This window comes from Colobus angolensis, unplaced genomic scaffold (assembly GCF_000951035.1).
Source record: "Colobus angolensis palliatus isolate OR3802 unplaced genomic scaffold, Cang.pa_1.0 Scaffold326, whole genome shotgun sequence".
NCBI classification, from domain to species: Eukaryota; Metazoa; Chordata; class Mammalia; order Primates; family Cercopithecidae; genus Colobus; species Colobus angolensis.
In genome coordinates, this window is record NW_012116555.1 from 3,112,383 (window position 1) to 3,138,631 (window position 26,249).

General features: G+C 36.4%; 1 protein-coding gene across 2 annotated transcripts in view; it reads right to left on the reverse strand.

Moving 5' to 3' along the window:
- GRM8 (glutamate receptor, metabotropic 8) overlaps nucleotides 1-26,249 on the reverse strand; it is an 830,459-nt gene that overhangs the window by 157,034 nt on the left and 647,176 nt on the right. For both annotated transcript variants that reach the window (XM_011951752.1, XM_011951754.1), the window contains exon 8: nucleotides 15,691-15,827. In XM_011951752.1, coding sequence (XP_011807142.1) covers nucleotides 15,691-15,827 — 137 coding nt within the window. The remainder of the gene's footprint in view (nucleotides 1-15,690; nucleotides 15,828-26,249) is intronic.

Below are 26,249 nucleotides of genomic sequence, written 5' to 3' on the forward strand. Positions count from 1 at the left end.
TAATCTGTAAAGGAAAATCTATCAGATTAACAGTAGATTTCTCAGCAGAAACCTTCCACACTAGAAGAGATTAGGGCCCTATCTTCAGCCTCCTCAACAAAACAATTATTAGCCAATACTTTTGTGTCCAGTGAAACTAAGCTTAATAAATAAAAGAAAGATATGGTATTTTTCAGACAAACAAATGCTGAGAGAATACACCACTACCAAGCCAGTACTGTAAGAACTACTAAAAGGAGCTCTAAATCTTGAAACAAATCCTTGAAATTCATCAAAACAGAACCTCCCTAAAGCATAAATATCACAGGACCTAAAAAACAACACCACCATAAATTAAAAAAAAAAAAAAATGGTATTTAGGCAACAAATAGCACAATGAAGAGTACCTCGCATCTCAATACCAACATTGAATGTAAACGGCTTAAACGCTCCTCTTAAAAGATACAGAATGGCAGAATGGATAACAATTCACCAACTAAGTATCTGCTGCCTTCAAGAGACTCACCTAATACGAACTCACATAAGCTGAAGAAAAAAGGGTGGAAGAAGACATTCCATGTAAATGGAAATCAAAAGAGAGCAGGATAGTTATTCTCATATCAAACAAAACAAACTTTAAAGCAACAGCAGTTAAAAAAGACAAAGAGGGACATTATACAATGATAAGAGGCCTTGTTCAACACAAGAGTATCACAATCCTAAATATATATGCACCTGACACTGGAGCTTCCAAATTTATAAAATGATTACTAGTAGTCCTAAGAAATGAGATAGACAGCAACACATTAATAGTGCGGGACTTCAATACTCCACTGACAGCATTAGACAGGTCATCAAGACAGAAAGTCAATAAAGAAACAATGGATTTAAACTATACCCTAGAACAAATGGACATAACAGATACTTACAGAACATTCAAAGATAAATTTAAAACTTTCTTAAGACAAAAAAAATGAACATATAACATACCCAAACCTGTGGGATACAACAGAAACAGTTCCAAGAGGAAAGTTCATAGCAAGAAATGCCTGCATCAAAAAAGAACAGTCTCAAGTAAACAACCTAACATTGTACCTTAAGGAACTAGAAAAACAAGAACAAACTAAACTCAAAGTAGAAGGAAGGAAAGAAAAAGATCATACATAAATAAATAAAATAGATATTAGAAACTCAATAGAAAAGATCAACAAAACTAAGATTTGGTTTCTGGAAAAGATTCACAAATTCAACAAAACTTAAAGAGACACAAATAAATAAAATCATAAATGAAAAAGGAGACATTACACCTGATACATCAGAAACACAAAAGATCATGAGGCCACAATGAACAATTACATGCAAACAAATAGAAAAAAACAGAAAAAAAATGGATAAATGCCTTGATGCATACAACTTACCAAGACTAAACTATTAAGAAACAGAAAATCTTAGCAGACCAATAATGAATAAACACATAAACAGACCAATAATGAGTAAGGAGATTGAATCAATAATAACAAGTCCCCCATCAAGAAAAAAGCCCAGAACCTGATGGCTTCATTGCTGAATTCTATCAAAAACTTAAAGAACGACTCATACTAATTATTTAAAACTCTTAAAAAATTGAAGAGGGAATACTTTCAAACTCATTTTACAAGATCAGCATCACCCTGATACCAAAGTCAGATAGCACTACAAAAAAACAAAACAAAACAAAAAAAAAACCTCAAGCCAATATCGCTGATGAACACTGATGTAAAACATCTTCAACAAAACATCAGCAAACAGAATTCAAAGGCATATGAAAAAGATCATTCACCATGATCAAGTGGGATTCATCTTAGGGATACAAGGATGATTCAACATATGTAAAATAATAAATGTGATACATCACATTAACTGAGGGGAGAACAAAAAATGTATGATCATTTCAATAGATGCAGATTAAAAAATATTTGACAACATTCAACATATATTCATGATAAAAACTCTCAACAAGCTAGGTATAAAAAGCATGTACATCAACATAATAAAGGCCACATATGACAAACCCATAGCTAACATCATACTCACTGGGGAAAAGTTGGAAGACTTTTCTCTAAAATCTAGAATAAGACAAGAGTGGCCACTCTTGCCACTTCTATTCAGTACATACTGGAGGTCATAGTCAAAGCAATTAGGCAAGAGAAAGAAAGACAATGAATCCAAATTAGAAAAGAAGAAGGTAAATTGTCCTAGTTTGTAGATGACATGCTGTTATGTATAACAAACTCTAAAAAACTATTAGAACTAATATCCACCGGGCGCGGTGGCTCAAGCCTGTAATCCCAGCACTTTGGGAGGCCGAGATGGGCAGATCACGAGGTCAGGAGATCGAGACCATCCTGGCTAACACGGTGAAACCCCGTCTCTACCAAAAATACAAAAACTAGCCGGGCGAGGTGGCGGGCGCCTGTAGTCCCAGCTACTCCGGAGGCTGAGGCAGGAGAATGGCGAACCCAGGAGGCGGAGCTTGCAGTGAGCTGAGATCCGGCCACTGCACTCCAGTCCGGGTGACAGAGCGAGACTCCGCCTCAAAAAAAAAAAAGAACTAATATCCAAATTCAGTAATGTTACATTACACAAAATCAACATACAAAAATCAGCAAACAATCTGAAAAAAGTCAAGAAAGTGATCCCCTTTACCTAACTACAAAAACTGAAACATTTATGAATAAATTTAACCAAGGAGCTAGAAGATCTATACTTTGAAAATTATGAAATACTGTTGAAAAAAATTGAGAGGATAGAAATAAATGAAAAGATATCTTGTGTTCACAGATTGAAAAAGTTGATATTGTTAAAATGCCCATACTACACCAAGCAATCTACAGATTCAATGCAATCCCTATCAAAATGCAAGTGCCATTTTTCACAGAACTAGAAAAAGCAATTTTAAAATTTGTATGAAACTACAACAGACTTTGAATAGCCAACATAATCTGGAGTGAAAAGAACAAAGCTGCACCATGTTACCTAACTTTAAAATACACAACAAAGCTATAGTTACTATAACAGCATAGAACTGGCATGAAAACAAATGTACCAATGGAACAGAATAGAAAGCCCTGACATAAATCCATACTTTCACGGCAAACTGATTCAACAAAGGTACCAAGAACACACAATGGGGAAATTACAGTATTTTCAATAACTAGTGTTGGGAAAACTGGATATCTATGTGTAGAAGAATAAATTTAGGTAATTTCCTCATACCATATGAAAATTAACTTAAAATGGATTAAGTACTTAAATATAAGACCCCGAACTATGAAACTGCTATAAAAAAAATAGGAGAAAATCTCCATGACATAGGTCTAAGGAATGACTTTTTGGATGTAACCCCAAAAGCACAGACAACAAAAGCAAAAATAAATGACAGGATTATACAAAACTAAAAAGCTTCTGCACAGTAATGGAAACAATCAACAAGAGGGAAGAGACACCCTACAGAATGGGAGAAAATATTTGTAAATTATACATCTGGCAAAAGGTTGTATCCAAAATATATGATACTCAAACAGTTCATTAGCAAAAAAAAACACAACAAACAAACAAACAAACAACCTGGTAAACATTGGGCAAAGGACCTGAATAGATGCTTTTCAAAAGAAGACACACAAATAGCTAATAGGTATATGAAAAAATGCCCAATATCACTAATCATTAGGAAAATGCAAATTAAAACCATAATGAGGTATCACTTCACACATGATAGAACAGCTATTATCAAAAAGGTAACAAGTATTAGTGAGGATATGGGGAAAATGGAATTTTGCAAGCTGTTCGTGGGAATGTAAATTAGTGCAGCCATTATGGAAAATAATATGAAGATTCCTCAAAAAATTAAAAATAGAACTATCATACGATCTGGCAATCTCTTACTCTGTATACATCCAGGGGAAGTGAAATCAGTATGTTGAAGATATATCTGCACTATCATGTTCATTGTAGTATTATTCATGATAGCCAAGATGTAGAATCAACCGAAGTGTCCGTCAGTGGATGAATGGATAAGGAAAATGTGGTGTATATACATAATGGAATACTGTTTCTCCACAAAAAGGATGAAATATTGTCATCTGTGAAAACTTGGATGAAGCTAGAGGACATTATGTTGAGTAAAATAAGCCAGGCACAGAAAGATAAATACCATACTATCTCACTCATACATGGAATCCACAAAGACGCACAGAGTAGAATGATGGTCAACAAGGGCTTGGGTGGTTGGAGGATGGCAGAATTTGTGAAATATTGGGCATAGGATATAAAATTTCAGTTAGATAGGTGGAATAGGTTCAAGAGATCTATTGTATAGCAGGTGACTATAGATAATAATATATTGTATTCATGAAAAATGCTAAAAGAGTGGATATAAAGTGTTCTTATCACAAAAATCATGACTATGTGAAGTAATGCATATGTTAGCTAGATTTAAGCATTCCAAAAGGCATATATGCTTCAAAACATCATGTTGTACATAGTAAATACATAAATTTTATCTGTCCATTAAGAAATGACTTAGTTCAGTTCTGAGACAAGACATCACTCTACCCTGTTCTCTAAATACAGTTCAATAAATGCTCACGGCAGGTTTCTTCATAACTATTTTACAGGTGTCCTTTAAAGTGTGGGTGGTTAAACAAACCTTGATACATTCATCATTGGAGTACTACTCAACAATAAAAAGCAATGCAGCAACTTGGATGAAATTTTTTAAAAATATGCTCAGTAAAAAAAGCTAACTCCAAAGGCTTACATACTGTGTGATCTGTTTACACAGCTTTGATGAAAATTTTATATTACTTTATTTTTACTTTTATTTTAGGTTCAGGGGTACAGGTGAAGTTTGGTTTGTGGATTTTTGTTCTTTTGGTTTTTGTTCTTTTTTCGTTTTTGAGAAAGGGTCTCGCTCTGTTGCTCAGGTTGGAGTGCAGTGACATGATCGCGGCTCACAGCAACCTCCCGTTCCCCAGTAGCTAGGACTACATGCACACACCACCACCACCCCAGCTAATTTTGGTATTTTATTATTTATTTATTTATTTATTTAGAGATGGGATTTTGTCATGTTGCCCAGGCTGGTCTCAAACTCCTGGACTCAAGTAATCAGCCTGCATGGGCCTCCCAAAGTGCTAGGTGTGAGCCACTGCACCTGGCCCAGTTTTGTTATATAGGTAAAGGGTATGTTACAGAGGTTTGGTGTACATATTATTTTGACACCAAGGTAATAAGCATAGTACTTAATAGGGTACCCATATTTCTGCAAAGGACATGATCTCCTTTTATGTAGCCATGTAGTATTCCATGAGGTATACGTACTACATTTTCTTTATTCAGTCTACTGTTGATGGGCATTTAGGATGATTCCGTGTCTTTCCTATTGTGAACAGTGCCGCAATTAATATGCACGTCCATTTGTCTTTATGATAGAATGATTTATAGTCCAGCTGGTCGCAGTGGCTCATGCCTGTAATCCCAACATTTGGGGCAGCCAAAGCAGGCAGATCACTTCAGCTCACAAGTTTGAGACCAGCCTGGACAATATGGTGAAACCATGTCTTTATTAAAAATACAAAAATTAGCTGGGTGTGGTAGTACAGGCTACTCAGGAGGCTGTCACAAGAATCTCTTGAACCCAGGAGGCAGAGGTTGCAGTGAGCTGAGATAGTGCCACTGCTCTCCAGACTGGGTAACAGTGAGACTCTGTCTCAAAAAAAAAAACCCCAAAAAACAAAACTATTTATATTCCTTTGAGTATATACCTCAGTAATGGGATTGCTGGGGTGAATGTTAATCCTGTTTTAAGTTCTTTGAGAAATCTCCAAACTGACTTCCACAATGGCTGAACTAATTTACGTTCCCACCAGCAGTGTATAAACATTCTCCATAACCTCATCAGCATCTGTTATTTTTTGATTTTTTAATAATAGCCATTCTGACTGGTGTGAGATGGCATCTGATTGTGGTTTTGATTTGCATTTCTCTAATGATTGGTAAAGTTGAGTGAGTTTTATATACTTGTTGGCTACATGTATGTCTTCTTTTGAAAAATGTCTTTTCATGTCCTTTGCCCATGTATGGATGGGGTTGTATAACACTCTAGAAATGACAAAATTATGTAAATAAAGAACACATTAGTGGTTTTCAAGCACTGGGGAGAGAGGCATATAGGAGAGAAAACAATATGGATATGACAAGACAACATAAGTGATCCTTGTGGTAACTGAAATGTTCTGTATGTTTACTGTGGTAGCACATACACAGACGTAAATGGTTAACAAAATAGCAGAGAGCTATAAGCACATGCACTCACACACACAGAGGAATACAAGTAAAACTAGGGAGATCTGAATAAGATTGGTAGATTATATGAATGTCAATATCCTAGTTGTGATACTGTACAATAATTTTGCAAACGTTATCATTGGAAAAATCTATGTAAAAGGGAAATGGAATCTCAATTATTTCCTATACCTGCAAATATAACTGCAATTATCTCACAATAATGTCAATAACAATGATTTTATGACAAGTGAAAGCAATCAAATACTAGCAAAATTTAGTACATTTCTATGTCCTTGTTGTATATTTCATCATTTAAATATACAACTAAAAAGAAATAATCTAAAGAGAAAACATTGTTTTACATCTCAAACCCCGGAGATTACACACAGTTGCATATTTCTGTAACTTCAGTTGAAAATATGGCATCCATAACCATATTAACATAGTATGGGGAGTTTAGGAGGATCCTAGCTTTTGGCTCTGCTCCCCCAATTAATTATTGGAAACTTTGAGGAAAGATGTCATGAGAAATTTTTGATTCAGTCAATAAACATTAATTATTCTTTCGTCTTGCTCTAATAAATCACTGGCCTATCTACAATCGGAGGCTACATATTTTAATTCATATACAATACTTTTCAATTCTTAGTTGGAATTCTCTTGTACGCTTTAGATTTCACATAACACTGATGAAACCCACTGAGCTTTTACCAGTACTCTAGGATACAGGATTCACATGTAAATCTACCACAATAAAATGACTTTTTACCAGTTATTCCTCTATTCCAGAGCTTCATTTTATGTTTATAACCTTATTTTAACCTTATGTATTCTACTTGTTATGTTAAAATTGTACTTATTTTACTCCTCCCAAGGTTAAAATAAGGATTAAAATACCATTTATTTTCATTTTTATTACTTTATTATCCCCATAAAAGTCTAGCGTCACCAGCTTCTTTAATCCATCTTTGGTGCTGGTATAAAAACACATTTCTTATTTTATGTTATGTCTTTAAGCAGCATCACTTTCTTTGATTTTCCTTTTCTAATTAAACTGCTATCTTTGAAATTTTTAATTATTATGGATACATAATAGTTGTACATATCTGTTGGGTACATAGGACGTTTTGATACATGCATCAATATGTAATGATAAAATCAGGGGATTTAGGATCTCCTTCAAACATTTATCATTTCTTCATGTTGGGAACATTCTGAATCTTCTCTTCCAGCTATTTTGAAATATACAATAAAGTACTGTTAACTATCATCATCCTATTGTGCTATTGAACACTAGAACTCCATCCTTCTATCTGACTCTATTTTTATACTCCCACCCACCCTTCTTAATTCCCCTCCCCCTACTCTTCCCTGCCTTTGCTAACCACCATTCTATTAGCAAATATCACATGTTCTCAGTCATATGTGAAGTCTACCTTTTTTGTTGTTTCTTCTCCATTTCTGCTATTTTCAATTATTATTTAAATAACTAATTAAACTCTTGTGGTTTTTTCCTGTTTTTCTTTTTATAATGACAGGTTTTCAATGCCCATTTCTCCCTGAAAAACAACTAGACACCCTGAATACCAGTAGATTACCCTAGAAACCTGCCTCCAACTGGATCTAGATAATTGAATTCAGCTTCTCAAGTCCTAATCAGATTAAATCAGATTTGGTATGGCACAGTTTTGTATATTCTTAAAATAGTAGCAAGATTATTTCACCTACTCTACCGAATAGCCTAGATGAATCTATTTGTTGTTGTTGTTATTGGGAAAATGTAAGTTGAGTATGAACTAAAATTCACTAATTCTTTTTATCCCTTGTTCCTAATGTCCTCACTTATTTATTTGTCCTACTGTGATAAATACATTTAGTAAGGCCTTTCAAAATATTTTATGAATTAAGGCTGGAACAAAGTAGATAAATAGGTGAGGGAGAATCTATCCAAAAATTAAGCAAAATAGAAAAAAAACCTCTTAATTACGGCCTTGACTTAGCTCATGGAACTACCTCTTCTCCAGCCAATCTGCACTTTGCTGCCAAAGACATTCTCCTGAAGCTTAAACATGAGCATCTCTCTATTGAAAAACTCACTGTAGCTCAAAAATATCTTAAAATGTTCTCATGGTATATGAGATCTTATAGAATTTAAGTTCAAGCTATCTCTCTTCATTCCCCACAATGTTCTCTGATCAGATTGTCCTCTGTTCTGGAAGCTCAGAATCATACTCAGTCCCGTAAAGAAACTGAGCCTTTATCTAGCTCTCTATGAAAACCTAGACAACAGTCCTCATCTGTATTATTATACTTAACAACTTGCATTATGAAGTCCTCATGTAAGCAGAATAGATCTGCCCATTCAATGGCAAATGCTCCTCAAAGACAGTTATCAGAAGTCACTCAGTAACTCTAAGGCCATGTGCAGGATTTGAAGGTCTGCAAATGGCATGGGCAAGAATAAAAGCCAAAGCCATTGGTAATAGTAACAATGTGTCCCTTAGAATTTTATCTGGATTGCTTACATGCACTCCTTTTGCTCCTGTTTGTAACTTTGGACTTTCCCTTAGATTCTATCTGGCCTGATTGCAAGGATCTTTTAACGTGATTACCCATTCTGGAGTTTGTCCTTGATTACCTTGACAATGGCTTCTAGCTCTACCCTTACTACAGTGTGCTCCTCGGTTATACATTATCTCAGCATCATAGGGTCAGCTCACCTTTTTGGCCTTGTAAAGATAACAGTGCTTTACATTTTTGGTTTATTAATTTATTCATGAACATTTAGTAAGTCCCATATTATACTAATCATTAAAGACATAAAGCCAAGTAGAACAGGTTCCTTGCCTCCAATTATCTTGCTTCTCTGAGAATGGAAGGGAAGAGTCAGGCTGCACCTGTCAGGCCATCTAACTACTGGGGTCTTCTTGACTCATTGGTACTGAAATGTTTTAAACCAGATACAGCAGCACAGTTCTCTAGTTCCCCAGCCTCTAGACCAAGAGAGAATATGTTTCTTTGTGAATGCTGATAATACTTTGCTAATTATGAATTTGTGTTTAAAGTTGAAAAAGAATAAAGGAACACAGCTAGATGTATTACTATGGGCTCATGAAAGAGACATATCCTTGGATGTTGAACCTGCATAGTCCTGTTACTTCATGGATGACACAATGAACTGAATCTGAGACACTTCTAAACCATCCCAGCATGCACTGCAGCTTTGGCAAACTGGAGGCTCTGTTTTACAAAATGAATACATGAATGGATGAATCGTGGATGGATGAATGGATGCTTTTTTAATGGCCTATATGTTCTTCCAAATATTTCTGACCATTAAAATAATTTAAAGTCTAGTTTGAATTTCATCTATGTCAAGAAACTATCCAATGTCCCTAGTTTAAGGTGATCATTGATTCCTTGAATTCACATTCAAACCAATGAATTCAAATAGCTTATTTTTTAATCTGTACCTGTATAATTATACATTTATTGTAGTTATGACTATATGGTTGCCCTTAATGGATTAGAAATCTGTTGATATCTGGAAATATAGTTGACTCTTGGACAACGTGGGTTTGGAGTGTATGACTTCTACATTGGTTTGTTTCAATCAAACACAGACAGAAACTATAGTATTGGCAGATGTGAAACCTGCATATAAGAAGGCCTGATTTTTCATATGCATGGTTTCTGCAAGGCTGACTGGGGGAAATGGTCATGCATAGATTTTGGTATATGTGGTGGTCCTGAAACCAATTCCCCGTATCTACATAGGGATGACTGTATATTTTATACTGACGCCCTGCCATGGATATTCATCCTGCCTGGCAGGGAACAATCACTGAATAAATAATCTGTGCATGAGTGCACTTCCTAATAGATAATCTTGGATTATCCATCTATGTTCAGTCAATATGTAGAAAAGATCAGCATATTATTCATGACATATTAAAGATACTCTTACGGAGTACTTACTCTGGGCTTGGCAAGAATGTAGTTAAAATTTAATCACCTTAACATTTGCTCAATCTGTGAATAATACGACTTTACCAAATCATATTATTACCTTATATCTTGTTATCTCATAAACAAAGATATAAGTAATGACCTCAAAATGACTTTTTGAAAATAATCAATTAGCATCTAATAAACAAATATACAGCTTTAAAAATCATCTTGTTGCAAGGAACGGAAACAGAACAAATTATTTTCATAATCAAGTACAAAGTTAAGAACTAGAGTGGCATTTAAAGTTCTAACAGAATATAGAGAAAGGGCCCAGGAAATTGACTCACATTTATGCTATGTAGGAAAAGGAGTGCTTCATATAATACTTATTTCATAGGGTGAACAAATATATATATATTTATATATATATTTTTGTATTATATATATTTATATATACATATGTGTTTGTGTGTGTGTATATGTATGTATGTGTGTGCACTGACAATCATAGGAAAGAACATTTTCACATGTAAGTAACTTTGCAAACAGGGAAACAGAGGCAAAGAGAAAATGCATGTTTCCTAACAAAGCAAACAAAGGTCAAGTCTTCTCTCAAACACTGTTTCAACTCTATTCAGTCCATTGTTACTTCAAAACCATTTTAATATTTTTCATTATATAAAAGCTGTTCCTCTACGAAATTAATGAAATTGATGATTTTCATTAAAATAAATACTATACTATAGGTATGTGGTAAAGACTAATTTTGTGGAGTAAAATTCCATCAGAAAGTTTGCTCAAGTTTTACTTTTTTCCAAAGCATTTGAATCATAGAGCCTACTTTTTAAAATATCAAAACAAATACTTTGGGCTTATTGTGTAAACAGCCAAGTTATCATGGTGCATATACCTCTCTTTACAGCTACTCCCTATTCAGAACATCAGAATAAAGACAGAAAGAAGACTGCAAATACAGCTTCAGTTTGATTTCATACTGAAATACCCAGTAAAGGTTCTCTTGGGTAGGCTGCTTGTACTAGCAAAACAAAACAAAAATTATTATTATCATATTCATTGAATACCTAATATGTGCCAGTCAATGTTCTAGGATTTTTGTACATACAATTTCCTTGATGATCTCAAGAACTCTATCAAGTAAGTAGATAAAGAACCTGAGTCTAAGTCACATGCCCAAGGCTACACAGCTCCTGAATGAAAGGTCAGAACTCAAATATCTTCTTTTTAACTTTGAGATCTTGTTCTTGACCACCATATGTGTTTACTATTCATAATAGTTTCTATTACCCAACTTAGATGACAAAACTGAGGCTCTAAGCTCAGTACCCTGTCAGAAGTTTTTCTTCTATGGCGTCATCCACTGAAAATTAAATCAGGTTCGAAATTATTAAATGAGGTTCTCCTTCAAATCACCCTTCCAAATTACACTCTGCCACTAATCATTGTGATTGGGACACCTTGTAAAGTCACTATTCTTTGTTTTTATCATTTATATTCAACTTATTTCCTTGATTATAAAAAGAATAATATGCTGAAACCAATAAAAACATATGTTTCATTCCTACAGTAATCAAGAAAAAGTGGATCTGGTTGGAAAAAGTATTTAAAAAAATGCCCTGAGTTATTTTTGGCCCATACAGTATCCCCAAGACACGTTCTCCCTGTGGACACAGAGCAGCATATGGCTGTTCTTTTCACAGTTCAGGCTCTTCTGTTTACTCTGAACCTCTAGGTTACAATATGTTTTGTAATCACTAATAAGGACCACCTGCCTCTTGAGAGTTTCTGCCTAACAAAATAGAGAGACTTGTTCGTTCTAATTCACTCTCAGGTAGGCAATACACCCCTCATGTGTGGGCCGAGATTATTGAGTAGAAAACTTAAATTATGCTGATTGTAATTGCTAAATTAAGAACATATGTCAGTTTCATAAAAAGAAAAAAGAAACAGTAATGTTTGGAACAATAAAGACAATGCTTTGGAGGAAACGAAATACCTAATATACTTTCCAGGAAAAAGAAAAAGAATAATCTACTTATTTCAAAAATTCATTCAATCCACTAAGAGATATTCAAGGCAAATTTACTGTATTCAAATATGCCTAACCATATACCCTCTTTCTACAAATTTATACTATGGTTGAATTCAGCCAGAAAAACCGGCTCTTTGAAAACAAGCAGAGTTCAATCCAATAACTGACTGATAAATGCTTACCATTGAGAATGTGAAAGCTATCATAAATCTGGTTTAATAGAACAAGAAGAGATGGAGTATGTGGAGAAGAGTAAATCCTCCTGTCAGTATCCTCCTTTGGCCACAGTGACAATTCCCACCAGAGGTTGGGCCAGATTAGGAACCTCTCTCTAGGCTGCCATTGCAAACCCATATGTATACCTTCATCAGTGCACCTGCTTCATTGCGCTAGAATGGCTGGTCCAAGTGTTTGTCTCTCCTTCTAATCCGTGAGTGCCCTGAGAGCAGGGTTCACCTATTCACTCTAGTCTCAACACCTGTTAACAGAGTATGAGCACAGACTGAATTTACCAAATCCATTTAAAACATAACTGCCTAGGGGATGATACCTACCCACATGGTACCACAGGAAAATAAATTTATCTTATATAAAGTTTACTTTTTGAGTGCAGAGAGATTTTTCAAGTATTAAGGCCAATGTCAAAGACAGGCAGAAAGGACTGGCTGGGGGGACAAACAGTCAGCATTTTGAATGCAAAGGTTGTCTCTGAACTTTCTCACACAAACTCAAGTTCCTCGTCTAATGGGACCTTCACTTTACCCAGTACACTCACTATCTATCATGTCTCTCACTGACCATGTGGAATACTGAGATATTGGACTAATCATAAGCAACATTTATAGACTTCTGATGTGCCAAACACGGGGCAAATTTATTTATTGTATTATTTCATTTAATGCTTATTACAACCATATAAGGTGGGTGCTACTGTTTTCATTTTAGACATGATAAAACTGAGGCAAATGATTTGTTTAGTACTTTGCCACAGATCTAAGCAGAACATTAACAAGTCAGTAGCTTGCCAAGCACTCTAATACTCCACCTTCAAGCAGGTTACTAATGCAACTCCTAAGGATAAAAGTCATTTGATTTGTCCTGATAATCCTCAGAATTCAATTCTTAATTTATAACCTCTCCCCACAGTCCAATTTATTATTTTTTCTTCTAAGAGCTGCATTTTCCATTTCAGTAAAACCAGCAATGCTATCTAGTTACAAATGATCATAATCATGCATGAGAAATAATTCTCACAAATTGTTTTGATACATTTTATGAACAATAACACAGTCATAAACATAAAACTTTCATGCACTGTTAAATGTACATAAAAGAGCAGCTTGAGATTCAATAGGAAGTTTTATAACTACCTTATGTGTATATGGTGAGATAGGTATATATGTGTACTTGTGTGTAAAATTATGTCATGTAATGGTATTGTATGTTAGTGCATATATTTCTGAAACATTTGATTTTGCTGTGTAAATCCCTAATCATCAGAATATATTAATGATAGGCAGTTTGACATTAATAAAAGTCAGACAAAAGTAGCTTTCCTATCTTAGACTTTGTCAAATCATTTCTGTCTTATTTCATTTCCCATAGGTCCTCTTTCAAAAGGGCTTTTGTCAAAAAGCCATTGATTATCAATAACCTGTAGCATTATCAAAGTTATGTTTCAGTAAATGTCAATTTGGATTGCAGAACAGTGGATAAGATTTCATGAAGCACCTACAAGTAGTAAAGTATTGATATGTGGCCTTACGTATCACTACAATAGCTAGAAACATAAGCCGTCTGTGCATTATTAAATGCATAGCTGTAATAATTATCAGGAAGAAAATAAATCATAATCTCCCTGGTTCTGTAATTTCTCATCATCTACTTTTCTGAGAACTTGGGTGACTGGTGCTGCATAGACATATCACTTTGGGGGACATATTTGGAAATAGAAAAAAATTGATTAAAAATATCAAATTGATGTCTTTTGATTAGGTTCAAACATGAGAAAGCATGTGTACACTCTCACAGTATTATGGTAGCTCTGAGAATCAAGAAGAGGAGATGTTTTTGTTAGAGGAAAGAGTGAATTACACAAAAAAATAGAACAGAAGAATATTTTCCTAGTTTATTTGAAGCATTTTAAAAACATTCTGCTGTCTACTGTTCTTGTAGTTATTTCTTGGCCACCAAATTTCTGTGAATAGTCCTATATTTCTGTGGAAGAGATGCTGGATGAATGAACTCCAAACCTCGGCTGAGACTACAGAACCTGCTCCATCCTTCTCTATACCTAAAAAAGGCAGTGTGCACTAACATGTGGCAAAGGGCTGTTGAAATGTCAAATAATCTTTACAGTAAGTAGATGCTACCCTCCCTGGCCTCCCCACCCCAGTATCCACAGCCCTGTGCCCTGATTTCCTGGACCTCCCTTATCTATCAAGTTCAGAATTGGTTTCCTGTTCCAGAGCCCCTTAGGATTGAAGAGTGATGGTACCTAGTAGCTCTCCCCAAATCCCCCAAAGACCTCTGCCCTGAGAGAGCTCCTCTGAGGGAGTGCCCACCAGTCTTGCACACCTGATGAAGCTCCTCCTCCCTACAGCCATCCCCACATGCTAACCCCACTGGGTCCCTATCAGATTCCAGTCGAAAGAAACAGAACCCTGGGTGATGGTGTGGCACCTTCCAGGCAAATGCCCAGGTGCTTTTGGGCACCAAACCCAGGTCTTGGGAACCTGCTTCCAGCTGGGCTCTTCAAGTTGCCCTCACATGGCCCCTTGTGGAAACGGAGAATTAATGGACCTTGACCTGAAGAGTGCCGGAGGTAGACAAAAACAGCAGGTAGCTCTAAAGGCTGTTAAATAATCTGAACATCACCCTTGGATACATCAACCTTCCCTGGTGTTGCAACTGAGAGAGGCAATATAAACACATAGTATGATTCACTTCCATCAACCTGGTATAGCCAGAAGGTCTCACCCTGTGATGTGGCAAAGGTGATGTGCCCTTTTTTTAAGCCCAACTTTATAAATGAGGGCATATTCAGTCAATTCCACCCCACCTCCAACACACAGACATACAAAAATTGTACAAAGATTACAACAAATTTCTCTTTCATAAAAAGGCAAAATTCCTCTAAGTGTATAGTCAATTACAGAAAAAAAATCAGATCATTCATCAAATTCTTACAGATATCAGAAGATTTCCCTAAAGAGGCTCAAGAATGTCCACAACATTTCAAAATTGAAGAGAGAATCAAGTCATACATTTTCTAAAATTTTACTTATGGGGAAAATCTATTCTGGCAAAAGTTATATACTTAAAAATAAAGCATCCCTCCTGGAGAGTTATACACATTAATAGATGTTTATAATGATACTTGCTTTTAGATGAAGCTGATTGGTCCAGTGGCCGATGACTTTGTACTCTGTGCTTTTGTTGGTTATTTGATACTGGAAGATATCATAACGTCCAGGAGCATCTCCGTTTTCATTAAAAGTGACAGGAGTGCCAGCACTGCCTATAAAGATTTAGAAAACAATGTTAATAAAGTTTTAGTAAGATAGCCCACTGGGCTTATTTTTCTTTTAGAAGGAATGGTAGATAAAAATATATTGTGTGCAGTAAGTGATACAAAGATTGCAATCCATACAAGGTCATTCTTGATAGCATAATATCTTTTACATGAAAAGAAGCCTAGACATAGATACATGAGTAAGATGTGCTTTATTGTACACATTAGAAAGTAAATGATGAGTATCCAAGTTAAGCAATGCACATAACAGCTAAATAAATAAAAGTTGATAGGCTGAATATTCAATACTGGCTACATAGTATGAGAGTTAATAGAGAAAAATGTAAATGTTTTGAAGCATGACAGCTATTGTACAATTCGAACTACTAACAGCAATTCAAATTATAGCAGGAGAATGTTCTGGCCAGAATCCTGACTTTTGCTTTTACTAAACTCTCTAAAGCAGTTGCCTTTTCAGTTCCTGTGCCTCTGCTACTTCTGCCCCAGAGAATATCAATAGGGTCTACTGTTGGGAACCTCTCAATGGGTGAGGCAGTGATCTATGGGAAGTCTCAACTCTGCTCAGATCATAAATGTTCTCCCCCTTCACAGTGACAGGTCTAAGAGTGGCAGAGCAGCAGGATGCAAGAGCTGTAGTCTTCTCTAAACTCCATTCCTTTGGGAGGTTTTCATCTTTTCTCTTAATAGTTTCTGCTCACTTTTACTTTCCCTCTTACTAACTTTAATGTAATTACAGGGGAAGAGTAGAAATGGATCACCACCCCAATGTGTTCTTGTTCCATCTAGCTTCACTATCCATATAGATTTTCCTTTTCTCTAACAGCTTTTAGGCTTCTGTACATTTATTTTTTATTCTTTCCTATCTTGAAAAATTCACATGACACCAATCCCTTTTCTTGGTGTCTGTCTTCTCTCTGCAGGCCTCTTCTCTGACTCTCTTCTCACAGGATATTGGATTTAATTTCTGTAATGTGCTAGAGAGTTTCTCCTTCTTGTTATCTCTGTCTCATACTATATTCTCCAAAAGTATACATTACTAATAGTTATATATGTCAACTGTACATATTCCCATCTTATAATGAGTTTCTTATTCTATCTGTAGAGTTGTTTACCTAATTACCAGCCATCACAAAATTCCAAAATATTTAACTTATCAAACAAATTGATGACTTTATCAAAAAAGACAATAAGCTGTAAATAAATTTAATCAGAGTCACATAGCAACAATGTGAATACTTTTTCAGTATTTAATGGACAGATGTCTAATATTCTCTTTTCTTGATTCTTCCTAAAAAATCGTGGTGTGAGTTCTCTGATGAAACTGCAGATATCTGGTATCATCAGGAACTGCTGAGGCTGCAAGAGATGGCACCACATGGGAGAAAGACCACTGCTCTCAGAACTGGAAGTTCCATGTCCAGGCTCACTCCACTCCCCATTGATTTCCACAACTTGTGTATGTCCCTTTTCCTTCACTTACCACAGGGACTTAACAATAAATATGGATAAATTTTGAGGTCCTAAACGAGCTGTATACGTGTAAATTATTATTACTATTATTAATTCACATGGGAAATGACTTTATATATAAATCAATAGATGTACATTACTCAGGGAATAAAATAAGAGCTCTCCAATCAAGCAGTGCTATCTTAGCTACTCCTTATATATTCACGTGGAACCTATTTGCCAAACCTGACCAAAGCCTTCCTCAGCTCCTAGTGACCTCGAGCAGGTTAACGTCTTAAATCCTCAGTTCCTTCATCTGTAAACTGGGAGTAATAATGATACTTTTCTAAAGAGTTGTTGTGAGAATTAAATAATCAACATTGTCAAGTGCTTAGAACAGTGTATGGGGATAATTAAATTATTCACTCCACATTTATTTTCAGTGCACACCAACACATAGTAATAGAAAGGATGTTGAAAGTTCTCTAAGTGATGGCTAGACAAAAGATTATTGAAATTCAAATGAGGAAGATATTTCTGACTAGAAAAACACATATGTTAAGAATTTCATATTAACACGATCAATTCCTGACATTTATATATCACTTTGAAATATTTTAATTGCATATTCTCTCCTCAATAAAGGGATACTTAATTCTCTCTACTTCAAATATTCCAAGTTGTCACCTCCTTGACCGAGGGACTCCTTATATTCCACAACAGCAGTTCCCAATCTTTTTTACAGTAACAGTACCTAAGATGAAATATGTCATTTGTATAACACATTACCATGAATATACCCTGAGTTATACATAATTCCTAATGTGCTAGCTGTTTCTATATCCAAGTCAAGAAAGCCTCTCAAGAGAGCTCATTGGAGAGCTACATTGTTACAAAATGCAATAATTTCCAACTTAGATACTTTGAATATCATTATTAAGATAAGTTACACTATATTTGACAGTGTATTAAGGAGCAATATTCTAAAGCGGTTATGAGTGTGGGTTCTGGAGACAGATCATTGGGTTCAAACGCCACTCTGTCACTTATTGATGTAGTATCTTGAGAGCATTTCTTAATTTCCCTATATCTCACATTTCTCAGTTATACAGTGGGCTAACAGCAATTCCTACCTCAGAGGGATATATAAGGATTAAATGAATCAATATATATAAAACATTTAGTACATCATATTACATATTAACTATAATTTCTTCTGTTGTTTTATGGAAATATTGTGTTTGAGAGCCACTGTCTATGTGAGAACATATAAACTCAGTGAGCATGTAAGTTTTCATGATGTCACTCTCATTAATCTCTGTTCTCTTTCAACACAATGCCACCTATACCTAAAATGCAGGTCCCTAATTCATCATGCTCTGTCTCACTGTTCTGTCTTTGCTCATGCTATTTTCTCTAATTTCCCATTCTCTTTCCTCCTTACCCCTCTCTGTATAATTCCTTCAAGATATGGTTCAAAGTCCATGCACTTATAGAAGCTTCATCTTACTCCAACCCTGGGGAAGGTGCCCAACCACCTCTTTATGTCCTAACATGCAATATCAAAGCCCTCGCAACACTCCACAGACTTTTACTATCCATCCCATACCTGACCAAACATTTATTCCACAGATACTTTTTTAGAGCCCACCATGTGTTCAACATTGGGTGGACTCTCTGCAATCCTCACAAAGCTATGGTCTTCTTAGGAAAGGCAAAAGTATCTATTATCATTGTAAGCACTGCAGCAAACAGTGCTCAGTCCTGAGCGAGTAATCAATAGATTATAGGAAAGCATGAAAGAGGCATCCACTAATGATCCCAAGCAAATCCATGCTTCCCTCTTCGTGACATTATGAACTTCATGTATATTTCCTCCCATCTTTTGTATTCACAAAGGGAGAACAAATAAATCCTCTCACCTTGCTATTAACGTGACATTAGGGAAACCACAGGGAAACTTTGACATATCTTTGAATGGGCTCTCCGTTAATTACCAGTAGCTGAAGTGGTTTTTATTACTGATCACCTTTGCATCTTGTTTTCCTAATGCGATTTCTAGTCTCAAACTAGGCTTGCAGTTGAATTACTTCAACCCTCTTTCAGGAAGAATTGATTCCATTACATATTGACTCATTTCAAATGACTGCCATGGAACTCTGGTCGATGTAGAAAGAGCATCATTGAGTAGCCATAAGGAACTAACTCATTAGCTGTTTAATAATTCCTACAAGTTTGCCATCTTTTAAAAATACCATTGTTTGTACTGAAACTGGCCACTCTAAGAAACAGAATTAAATGTCAAATTTTTTTTGTCCACAAAAAAATTTCAAATGACAGATGTTTGTTAATATAGTCATCAATTTATCAAGGCTTAATAACAACACAGGTAAGAAATAAAATTTAAATATATTTGATTAAGCAATATTCACACATATTTTATATGATAAATTATGCTCATATTTTCCTGTTTTGTTTCTCTCCATCCTATACTTTAGGTATTTCATAAATTTTGAAGTGTATTAATTTTGTTTTGGAGGAGGGTGGAGGACAGGGTCTCCCTCTGTCACTCAGGCTGGAGCGCAGTGGTGTCATCTTGGTTCACTGCAACATCTTCCTCCTAGGATCGAGGGATCCCCCTACCTCACTCTCCTGAGCAGCTGGGACCACAGGCGTGTGCCATCATGTCCAGCTAATTTTTGTAATTTTTGGTAGACATAGGGTTTTGCCATGCTGCCCAGGCTGGTCTCGAACTCCTGGGGTCAAACAATCCTCCCACCTTGGCCTCCCAAAATGCTGGGATTACAGGTATGAATAAATGTGCCCAGCCAAAAGTGGATTAATTTTTTAAAATAGTTTTCAGGCTGGGTGCAGTGGCTCATACTTGTAATCCCAGCACTTTGGGAGGCTGAGGTAGAAGGATCTCTTCAGGCCAGGAGCTCAAGACCAGCCTGGATGACACAGTGAGACCCCTATCTCTACCAAAAGAGAAATAAGCCAGGCATGGTGGCGTGCGCCTGTACTCCTTATTACTCAGGAGGCTGGGGTGGAAAGATCGCTTGAGACCAGGAGCTTGAGGTTACAGTGAACTAGAATTGTGTCACTGCTCTCCAACTCCAGGTGACAGAGTGAGATGCTGTCTTCAAACAAACAAACAAACTTTTCCATCCACATTTGCTAGTGAGGAAATGGAAACAAGCAACATGGAATTGTGAGGTAATGTCTACTCATCAGGTGCTACCCTTAGAGGTCATACATCTCCTTGAATATTTTCTGTTCAGTAAGAAATGTGTCAAAAAATATTTTTATTCATAGGCATCTCAAACACTCCAACATGGTTTTGTAGGGAAAATAATACATTCAACAAAGATTTTTTTTTTTAATGTTGGCTCTTTTGAATATTGTGCAGGGGAAGAATATGGGCTTGGGATACAGGGACTAGAGTCTGCTTTCTGACTCTACCAATTACCTGTGTGATCTGTGTAAGTTACCCTCCTTAAAAGCCTGTTTTCTCATCTGCCAAGCAGGCATAATAACCCCAACCTTCCTAAACTGTTACAAGCATTGCACGAGATGACAGTGTATATGACTGGTATACAACAGATGTGCAATGAACGCAAACACTCATCATCTTCCATTCCTTTGGCTGCACTTATGCCCCTTTGGTATACATTTTCTTGTTTACGCCATGCAAAACACAATGTAAAAAATAATGCATTCACCTGTTTTTTGTTTTTGTTTTTGTTTTTGTTTTTTTTGAGACAGAGTCTTGCTCTGTTGCCCAGGCTGGAGTGTAGTGGCATGATCTCGGCTCACTGCAACTTCCACCTCCCGGGTTCATGCCATTCTCCTGCCTCAGCCTCCTGAGTAGCTGGGACTACAGGCACCCGCCACCAGGCCTGGCTAATTTCTTGTACTTTTAGTAGAGATGGGGTTTCACCATGTTAGCAAGGCTGGTCTCAATCTCCTGACCTCGTGATCTGCCCACCTCAGCCTCCCAAAGTGCTGGGATTACAGGTGTGAGCCACCACGCCCAGTCTGCATTCACCTTTATGTGCAAAAATTATAAATCTCTTTATAAGTGCAATCCTCTCAGTTCTTTTATTGTCAAGTTTATTATTTTTCTGCTCCCCTCCTGCTACCAAAACTTTATTATCCTGCTCATCACTGCCTAAACTATTGGAAAAGCAGGAAAAAAATAAGAAATCTAGAAATGAAATCAGTTAATTTAGTAATTTTAGCACCCTTAAATGAAGAATAAATATGAGATTTGTCATTGACCAAAATGCCATAGGAAGTAGCAATTTTCAACAGTGTCTCAATTATTCATGCTCTTTCCTTATCCAATTTACTTTACTAAGTATTTATTACACTTAAATGGATTCACATATTTGAATTAAAATCATGTTATAGCTTTATTATTTAGGAATTAGATTACTCTTATATGTATCAATTACTCACCCTTATATGTATCAATTACTCACTCCAATTCTCCGAAGCCTTTAACATGTGACTTACTGTATTCTTTTCCAACCATGTTTCTGTTGTCTTTTTGGTGGTAGGATCATTTACTCATCACTCAACAACATGGCTGCATAGTTAGACTTACTTATTTCCAATTACCTTTTTTGTGTGTTTGTTTGTTTGTTTTGAGATGAAGTCTTGTCTCTGTCTTCCAGGCTGGAGTACAGTGGCTCCATCTCGGCTCACTGCAACCTCCACCTCCCGGATTCAAGCGATTCTCCTGTCTCAGCTTCCTGAGTAGCTGGGATTACAGGCATGTGCCACCATGCCTGGCCAATTTTTGTAGTTTTAGTAGAGACAGGGTTTCACCATGTTGGCCAGGCTGGTCTTGAACTCCTGACCTCAGGTGATCCATCCACCTCGGCCTCCCAAAGTGCTGGAATTACAGGCATGAGACATCAAGCTGGCCCCAATTACCAGTTTTTTAAAAAAAGTTCATTCATGCCTCTTGACACATACTCTCATAGTCACTCTCTGGAACTTGTCTAGTAACTATATCATTTCCAAAATTTTCCTCTTTGGACACCACCTTCCTACCTCACTGCAACAATTCTATGATTTCTTCCACTTACAAATTCATTAATCACCCCGTTTTGTCACTCTGCTTCACTCCCGTAATAGTGACTCTTCTCTCCTATTCCTAGACATGTTCTATGATCTTCCTAGGGAATACCCTCTATTCTCTTGTGCTTCTCTCTGTCCAGTGAATCGCTCTATCAAAATCACAATAATGATTAAATTCAATTGTACATCTTCTTTGCCTGCATCCAAGCAGTTGAACATTGTTTGACAAAATGATAAAATTTTATTGTCTGACAAAACCAGGACTAGGCTGAGGCAAATGAGATACCCAGGGCATGACTCCAAGAGGGATACCCCTGAATTTTGCATACTAGGTGCCTCACTTGCTTTACCTTGTCCCTGCTGTCTGGTCTTACTTTAAATTCATACCCTCAGATTTCACATGGACAAACAGCATTGCTCTGCAATCCTATCACACTTTCCCGTTTGGTCCAGTTCTCCCTCCCTTCTAGGTAATATTTGACTGTTTCATGACTTATTCTCACCCCTCATGTATACAACACCCTCCTTTCCCCATCACTTTGGCTTGCTTCATGCATTCCCACTGACAAAAGGCAGCAATACAAAAACGTCCTCATCATTCCACCACAAACTCTACTGCCTACCTGCATCCACACACATATTCTCCCATCCCTCCTGATGCAACACATGTCCCAGGTCCAATCAAAGGCACGTCCTCCCCTGGTGCTGGGGTCCCATCACTCTCACCTTCCATGTACTTTCTGTTCACAGTTTTCTTTTCTTTCTTTTACATCCACAAATTTAGACTTTTGGCAGAAGCATCCCCATCAATTTACAAATCAGTTCTAATAGCTCTCATCTTAAGAAGAAAGCAACCAAAACCCATTACTCTATCCCCACAGACTCATTCAGCTACTGCCTCATTTTTCACTCTCCTTCATGGTAAAATTGTGTTCATTCTCTCCACTTTCTTATTTCTCTTTTACTCTTTGACACATTTTAAGTTGAAATTTAACCTCATTCCTCCACTGTTGAGTCTCAAATTTATATGTCTAGCCCTGAATGTCTTTTCCAATTATCTGTATCTCTACATTATTGTTTGATAATTATCTCAGACATAATGCTTGATCCTTACATGTTACAAACATGTTCTTCAAACAGTCGTCCCCGCTTAGTAAGTAGCTGATTACTGTCCATCCATTCAGTCAATTCAAGACCTACTTTAATACCCACATCTATAGCAACACACAGGACTAAATCTTAATGTAAACTAAGGACTTCAGTTAATAATGATGTATCATATTGATCTATTAGCTTTCATACATGTACCACATTCACACAAGATCTTGACAGTTGGGGAAACTGTGTGTGTGGAGGGGTATAATATAGAAATTGTACTCTATGTTCAGTTTTTCTGTAAGTGCAAATTATTTTCTTTAAAAGCCTAAATTTTTTAATGGCGATGCTAATTTTAATATACTTTATGTAAACTAACATATGAAGAATATAATGTCAAAATATAATCAATATAAAAATATTGAGGTACTTTATACACTTTTTTCCTAAGTCTTCAAAATCTTACATATACTTTATACTACAGCTTATCACAATTCAGATTAGCCCTGTTTCAAGTGCTCAACACCCACATGGTTAGTGCTGACCATATTAAAACAATACAGGTCTAAAAGGCAGATCATTTGAGCAGCCACTGCTCCCTCGCTCCAACACTCCGTTCACTGGGGATGAAGGCCCACTGCTGAGTCTTTCTCATCTGGCCTCCTCTTCAACTGGACTGAGCCCCCTTCACTCATTTCTTTCCTAAATGTATGTGGACCAACCAAAGACTGACGTGTGACTCAGTGGATGCCAGATCTGGAGACCAGATCCTAAAATAAAATCTAAACTGCTCCAGAGGTAAAAACAAACAAGACCCACATCTAGGCCAGGCATGCTGGCACACACTTGTAATCCCAGCTACTTAAGAGGCTGAGTTGGGAGGATGGCTTGAGCCCGGGAAGTGGAGGCTGCAGTGAGCTGTGATAGCACCACTGCACTCCAGCCTGGGTGACAGAGAGAGAACCTGTTCCCACCCGTTGCTCAGAAAAGCTTACATCTAATGCATAGACAGGTTCTATCTTCAGGACATTTCTAGAATTTGCCCATTCTTTTTACCCCCTCTTCCATTAACCTTGTCTTTGCTACTATAACCTCTCCCTGAACTCTTAGCATGTATCCTGCATTCACACTGAACAACAATCCACTCTCTACCCTGCAGTCAGAATGACAGTGAAACACAAATTAAATACTATCACTCTTCTTGATATCCTTCAATGGCTTCCCATTTCACTTAGAATAAAACACAAAGGCTTGTCATGGCCTTTAAGTCTCTTATTTATCTGATATAGTAATATAGTTCAAGTAATGTTCATTTTCTATACTCCTTTCAACCTGGTCTTCTTTCTGTTTGCAAGCACATGAAGGTTGCTCTCTCAGGGATTTTCTGTTTTCTGTTTTCTCTTTCCAGTGTTCTTCCCGACTTGGTCTTCTGATTGCTTCTTTCACCACTCATATTCCACCCCAAATATCAAGAGAGGCTTGCCAGATCACCATATCTAACTTAGCCTGATTCCTATCCCTGCCATTCACTATTACACATATTATTACCTTCATAGTACTTTTAAATATCTAAAAATGTATGATTTATTTAACTGATCGATATAAATCATTGGATGATATGCTTGTGATTGTCGAAAATATTTCTATCACATCATATATATAGTTCAGACTATTGGATGAGTATCCAAATACATATTATCTTTTTCCTGGGCACATAGCTAGGCTACCCCTTTCCAGTCTTCCTTGCATTTAGGCATGGACAAATTATTAGTTCCAGACAATCAAATGTGAGCACACGTGATATGGACTACTTAGAAGTGCATTAAAACCCCCTAAGTGGTCTTCTATGGTCTTTTCTCTTCCTGGCAGGCTAGAATGAAAATGTCATGCTGGACACTTTGAGCATCTACATGTTAAAAATGACAGAATTTACATTAGGCTGGATTCCAGTGTGAGTGAATGAAGATCCACGCTACTAGCCTGTTAATCTACGATCCCTTTAGCATAATTGTGTGAGTATAAAACAAACTTCTATTCTGTTTAAGTCATTACAGGTTGTCAGTCTATTTCTTCCAGCAGACACCCATAACATTCAAGTAACTAGTGAGTTCTCAATGAACAGTTATTAAATGAATAATTGAAATCATATTAAATTTGGAAATAAATGTTTAACTTCACGTCACATTATAAAGCTTCAAGAATAATGTAGAGTGAGTATCAGACACTGGCATGGATTAACAACTTGTTTCAGATTCTCCTTAAGAGTTAATATTCATTACTTCAATGTGGATATATATAATATAACATGGACTTGAGAAAGTGTAATCATTCTTCATAATTGCACTGGATAAGTATCCATGTTTATTTACCTTGGCTAAAATACACAATTGGTTTCCATCAAAAACAAATATAGAGGTATTAAAAAAGTGTGCCCAATTTCAGGTTGAAAGTGGTAGAAAAAAAAAAGACAGGACAAGAAATGTAGTTGAATGGCATTTCTAATTCTCTGAACCAGCTCTTCTTCTTGATCTATCAAAAAACTGAGCTAACAATAGTAATTTCTCCTGTGGAAATGTCTTTATGATCCTTGGATTAAAGGTGCTTTAAGATTGCAAAGTGTCATTGTCATTAATGAATAGCACGATTTCAGAAATAGAAATAGAACCTATAATTGCATTTATAGTACTCAAATAAGCTTATTAAACTTTTAAACTAGGAAAAGATCCATTATTCCATGATATACACCTCAGGGAAGCAGATGAATTGGGAGGTTTA